The 6,670-nt window shown below is 39.5% G+C and overlaps 1 protein-coding gene across 1 annotated transcript; it reads left to right on the top strand.

Moving 5' to 3' along the window:
* The first annotated feature begins 917 nt into the window (after nucleotides 1–917).
* On the top strand, nucleotides 918–2,324 carry LOC148907082 (E3 ubiquitin-protein ligase TRIM45-like). The gene has a single exon (XM_089036790.1). It carries the CDS (start codon nucleotides 918–920, stop codon nucleotides 2,322–2,324), a length of 1,407 nt encoding a protein of 468 aa, XP_088892916.1.
* Nucleotides 2,325–6,670: the final 4,346 nt, after the last annotated feature.

Raw genomic sequence — 6,670 nt, 5'->3', positions numbered from 1 at the left:
ATTAAAACTTCGATTGGTCTGCCTGTGGCTAACACCACGTGACATTAAATGTCAAACTACGAAATACATCCAGGTGGTCTGACGGAAATCCATTAGCCAATCAGATTGCGAATTGCGTTTGCTGAAAAAGAATCAATCCCAATAGACCTTTGCGCGCCTCGAGTTGCAGAAAAACAAGATGTGTGGATCGTAATGATCAAGAATATAGCACATATAAGAATAGCACGTAAATACAACACATTTTTAAATCATAAAAAGGTTTATTGTTATCAAAAATATTAATATATGTTCATACACGTTACTACTAAATAGCAATTTGAGCATATCAAATTTTCAATCATTTTCGAAACAAAAAACTTCGTAAGGTTAACTTTGTTGGCTATACGAATTACAAAATCGTTTAAACACTTACTTAAAATAAGCTTTTCTCGTAAAATTGTACTTGTACATAACTTGAAACATTACTATAGACTTCAAATGTGCAGCTATGACTTCTTTTCACCAATATTTCGCACTACATTTCAAGAGAGTACATATTCAAATCCAACTCAAAACAAAAAGACGTCCTTCACGGCAGTGTTTCGTGCAGGACTCGGTCATGTTAGGGATTGATCCTTTTTCAAGTCAGAAAATCATGCATTGCGCGCTTTCCGAAATCACCTGGATGACGATCACGCCCAGTTCCAAACATTCCACGTGTATGTGATCCCTTGAGCCCCACCCCCTCCCCACAAAAAAGAAAATATACTTGAAGACTACACGTGGAATGTTTGGAATTTGTTTATGTGGACCAATCATACGAGAGTGGGCGTGTATGTCATGAGAAAACTCGGGCCCATTCCATAGCCCGGTGATTTTATTTGTAGTTTTTCAGAAATACACACACAGCTAGTTGTAGAAATCGGCCAGATATCAACATGGGAAGTTGTCCTGAGGATCTCAAAAAAGATGTAAATTGTTCCTTGTGTAATGATAGGCTTACTGAACCCAAGATCTTGAAATGTTTTCACACATTTTGTAAGCCTTGCATTAAGAGACACGCCGAGCTGATCGAAGATTTCAACGTCTTCAAGTGTCCTAAATGTAATTCACTAACTCCTCTGCCAGAACTAGACAGCGTGGATAATCTAAAACCAAGTTTACTGCACTCAAGAATGATGAAGGTATTGGAGTTTGTAGAAAGTGAGAAGGTTTGTTCTGTTTCTGGGAGTCACCGATCAGTATCTTGGCATTGCTTCGACTGTAATCGCTCGTTGTGTGACGAATGTGAGAAGAACCATTCAGAGTTTATCAGAGATCACAAACTTGTATCTCTCGTAGAGATCAAAGAAGAAGACATCGAACTGATGCTGAGCAGAGAAACCAATTGCGTAAAACATGTTGATAACATTGTAGAATTATTCTGCAAAGACTGCCAACAGAATATCTGCATGAAATGTTTGAAATATAATCATGATGAACATTCAACAGTCAACTTGAGTAAGTATACAGCGAAGAATAAAGCTCAGCTTTCTAAACAACTGGAGGAGTTAAAAGAGCTTGAACAAGAAATGAAAAAGCAGGTTGAAGTAATAGAAGAGGAGACAAACGAATCCAAGGCAAATTGTGAAAAAGCTAAGAATTTGGTGAAGGAAAGAGTACGAGAAATGATAGATATGCTGCAAAAGAATGTACAGAAATTGTTCAAACAAATCGATGAGTGTGTTGAGAGAGCCGAGAGAAGACAAGTCAAAGGTCACTCTGTGCTTGATGAAACACGAGGAGCCATTGAATACATGAATCAACTGATAGAAAAAGGCGTTGCAAGTGAAGTGATTGAGAATAAAGACATGAAGAAAACCTGTCACACCTCTGTCGATCGTGTCGTTGGAGTTCAGTCGGACGTGCTGTTCCTTGCTAATGAAGAGCTTACAAAACAAGTGAAATCGGGGCTCGGAGTCTTGAGAAAAGTGGAAAAAACAGATCTCAGAATGTGCAGTATTAATATATATTCTCATCCTATACAGGGAAAGAAAGGGAAACTTATTGTGACAACAAAAACTAAATCTGGAAATCTCAATGATAATCCAAGCGATGTTATCGATGTTAAAATAACCCCCTTGTACAAATTGAAAACTTTCGAGAAGAGTGTTAGAATGGGTAAAGCAGAGGTTGAATTTGTACCTAAATCAGCTGGTCAACTGACAGTAGAGGTTCAAGTCAATGGGAATCATGTACCTAACAGCCCTCTAACGATTACTGTTAAAGCCGCACAACCGCCATTGGTTTCATCGGAGTCGGAAAGGCGAAGGTTTCTTCTTCTTCAAGAACAAATGAAGATATAGAAAACGCACGTACGTGTTCGCTGTTTGCAACTGTAAAAAGTGGGTATTGGCAGAATACGAGACTGACTTGTGAGAAACACGAAGAGTGCTTCTTAACACTTCTCGAGTGTTATGCTAATTCCCAAGCTAGTTAAATTGTTTTAGATACTGATTACTATTGAAGATATTAAACATCCTTTTGAAATATTGTTTGGGCTCCACGTCAGTAAGATGGGGAAGATGTTAGAGTGCACGCACTAAAACCGTGAACATTAAATAGTACTAATTAGTACTATTTCATACAGAATCCTTTGTTTTCTATTGTTTAATTATCACTATTTAGTGCTAAAAATTAGTATTTGTTTCACGGATTTAGTGTGAGCACTCTACATTGAAAGCCAGTATATAACTACACAAAAAGCTACACAGTTTGGTAGGATAACTAGAATTACACAGAGTAATTTTCTTCTAGGCCCTTCTAGATCGAATTAGAATTTAGAAGTAAAATTTTTTTTTTAGCATGCGTTCAGCCGATATGATAAATGCAGGCTAGTTTTTGGAGGGAGGAAAACCAGGGAACCCGGAGAAAAACCTTCGGTGAGCACAGGAGAGAACCAACAAACTTTCCCTGCTAGCAGAGTCTCTCTTCTCTTTCTCTCCCTTCTTTCAGGCGGGGAGGAAGGAGACTCTGCCGATGTAGAGCGTTTCCTTCGTTAAACGGCCATCCACGATCGTGGATGACCAAAACCAGTTTTTTTAAACCGGTTTTTAACCGATTACATGTAGTGCGCATGAGCAAATGTAACACACCTTGGCGCCAAACATTGTTTGACGAGAGCGGCTGTCAAAATCATGAAAGCGTTGCTAAGTTACGTCACGCATGCGCGACAGAAATAACGTCCTACATCGGAAGTCTATTTTTCTTTCTTAACAGGGGCGGATCCAGGATGTTTTCAAAGTGGGAGGGGGGGGGGGGTTGTAGCATTGATTGAGGTACTTGTTTGGCGGAAAAGTAGCACAGGGTTCCCAAACGGAAGCAGGTCTTATGATAATGATTATTTGCTGCAGGCGAGCATGGTTGTTTCAGGTCCCACACACGGTGTATAAAAAAAAAAAAAAAAAGCGAGCGAAACGTGTTCGACACCCTTGTTTTAATAAAACTCGCGATGCTGTTGGTGTTGTCATGAAAAAAAAAATCACGATGGCTCTCATAGGGGGGTTGCAACCCCCAAAACCCCCACCTAGATCCACCACTGCGCACCCAAAACAAAAGGAAAGTAGCCGGCTCTGCTAGCAGAGAACAAACAAACTCTACCAAGAGTTCAGACCATGGGAACCAGTAGGTCACGAAATGGTGTAGTAATAGATCTTGGACGTAAGGTTTTCCTATTTCAAACCAAGTGTCACAATCGCTTGAGTATCATTGGCAGTCTTTGTTTAACGGTTGCGATTAAGAAGACACATGAATATGGATGCCACTCAAACAAAGAAATACAAGGAAATGACAAGTGGGAACAAAATGGAAATCATTATGCCCAAGCTAAAACGGTCTATATCAATTATTAATTTATTATTAATTGAGATCTTTATTAATATTAATATTGCTCAACTGCCTGCAAACAAAACGGATTTTTGAGAACTGCTGAAAATCCCCCGTCTCCTCCCTGGTTAGGGCTCGTTTTAACTTTCCTCATCTTTAATTGAACGAGTCAAGTAATAAAAGCATATACCTACTATGACGCCATTCCAGGAACTTTCTCGTTTTAAATCTTGAACTCATCAGCGAACTCATCACTTCTTGTGAAGATGGGTTCCGACGCCACACTCTCTCTCGTGCGGATTTTTTTAAATGTCTTATTGATTTTGAAAAAATTAATCCCTGTGAGGAATACTATACACTTAAGGACGGGCCTACTAATTGTGAACCATTTTTATTTTTTTCAAATTGTGCTAGTCATTTAAATCACCCAAGAGGCCAAGAGGTTTTTTTTGACAGCGTTCCATGTATTCGTTCAGTTCGCTCGTTTTTACCGTAAAATAGACGAACTTCGACGCATTCTGACGGCTTAACGAAGTCGGGGACACCCATTTTTTATTAGCTTGTTTTACTTCTAGTATTATTTAGTTTCACCGTGCAAAATAAAAAATAAAAAAATCTGTTAATGCATGGGAACGTTTGCCCATGAACGTCCTTGAAAATGTCTGGTCGCGAGGGAAATAGTTTTGTTTTCCCCATTCTGTCAGATATTTCCCAAGGCGAAGGAGGCCGAGGGAAACATCATTCAGACTCGAAGGAAAAGAAAACTAACTAATTTCCTGAGGGACCAGACATTAAATCTATATTAATTTATTTGACTCGGTTGATTAAGAGATACACTCGGCATGAAAAAAGAGTTGTAGCGTCATGGATATTTTTTGTAAAATACATTAGGCTAATCGTCACAAATAAAAAGCACGACGAAGCTAAGTGCTTCGAAATTAATCACGTATGCTTTATCCCTTAATCGTGGTTGTTTTAATTAACGGTCAGCATGTGGTCAGATATATTCCATGGCCCTCAGCGCTTCCTTAAAAAGCAGACGGAAAGACCGGCGGCTGAGAAAAAGAGCTAGACAGAGTTTTCGAGAAAATAAGAGATGAAAAAGACATAGTAGACAGAGGGTTTATCAAATATAGAAGCAAAAGTTCGTGGATAAAAAGGATGAGACATAAAAGACGTATTCCCTTTATTCACCATTTTCCATACATCGGTTCACTGGTCAAACACAAAGCATTCAGTCAAGGTTGCACCTTCGCGCCTCGCTTGAGCGCTTTGTGTTTGACCAGTGAACCAATGTATAGAAAATGGTGAATTAAAATGAGAGTTAGAAAGAGCCTCACCAAGACAAAGATATAACGCTGGAAAGAAAAAAGAAAAAAACCCGCAAAACTCGGAGATGGTATTCTTTCTATTCCTAACGGGGTAAGTCTTTGTGCACACTATACCGGATAGCAATCGTTTCGGCTCAAAAAGTATACCGGATGGGCCTTCTGTTACACATGGAGCGCTTGTTTTTGGAGTGATTTTCGTATTGGATAGATGTTGCTCCGCAGCTCCGGTTTCAAAAGTGATAGGTTTTTGTGCCGATTAAAGTGCAGTATGAACAGCACGATCCGGTTCGTAGCCTGAAGTTTAAGTGGTTTGAGTAAAGAGAGGGAGTTGAAAAATATCCGCTGTCGACAAAATGCTGGCTCATGCTCCGTTTCACGCCTGTTCACATTAGGACCGGGAATACCATGTGCCGTCTTAAAAAGCTATTTCGAAGAATTACTAAAAGTCACTTGCGTGGGCATTTACATAATGACAGTGATTTAATACCACGAGCGAGTAACACAAGCTAAGAACCTCTGGGCTAGTACCTCTGTGATTGAGAAGCGTGTTGCAAATCAATAAGTCAATAAGATACTCGAAAAAAATAATTACACATATACGTTTACATTGGATACGTAGTTAGCGTACGTCATTTCGATTCTGCTGTAAAATATGCATGTTACATTAAGTTACGTACCTTCATAGGGGGTCGAAGAAGGTCCCGTGCGCACTATATTCGAGAAATCAGCTTTAGGTGTCGTTTCATGATCGAAAAATACTATGAACAAATTTCAAAATTTTAGCCTTCGCACATAGAGCGATATCTTTCCACAGTTTAAAGACCTCTTTCCTTATTTCCCGGTGTCTTATTCCATATAATAGACAATTAGCAATGGACTGTGCTCCGGCCATTGTTCGAAAAACGGGAAACGAAGCTCTTGGCGGTTCTGAGCCTAAGGAATCAGAAAAAGCAAACCAAGACCAAATGATATACGTCGGCCCGCAAAATGCAATATAAACGCAAAACAAGAGAATCAAAATGGAAAACGCCTTTTTGGAATTTTCACGGAGTTTTTTCGAGTTTTCGAAAGCAAGTTTAACATGTTGGCTGAGTATCTGGTTAGTGCCATCAGTATCATTTGTATAGCTTTGCAATTCGAATACGTTTTCCCTTGATTCTGGTTCGCCATTGCCTGCTTTTTCAATGTCAAATGTTTGTTTGGATTTTCTTGCAAGAAAGGATGACTTTCTAACGACAAACGCTGATGGCGTTGAAGTCATAACTGGCTCAATGATTTGTTGAATGTTAGGCAAAACATCTAGGATGGAAACATGTACAGGCTTCTCACTATCAACATTGCCTTGGTGTCTTTTCAAACACCTGTCTAAATTGACTTTGGCTTTGCATGAATTCGATTTCTCTTCTTCCAAGTTTTCCGGGGATTGTGGTTGGCCTGGTTGTTGTTTCTCTGTCTCTGCCACTGCCACTGCCTCTGCCTCTGCCGGTTCCAGGTTT

This window comes from Actinia tenebrosa, unplaced genomic scaffold, assembly GCF_029948245.1.
Source record: "Actinia tenebrosa isolate PJP-AT-01 unplaced genomic scaffold, QUT_ActTen_1.0 PGA_scaffold4__44_contigs__length_22323623, whole genome shotgun sequence".
In the NCBI taxonomy this organism is placed as follows: domain Eukaryota; kingdom Metazoa; phylum Cnidaria; class Anthozoa; order Actiniaria; family Actiniidae; genus Actinia; species Actinia tenebrosa.
Note: the sequence above shows the minus strand (reverse complement) of the source record. Positions and strands in the feature narration are given on the sequence as shown.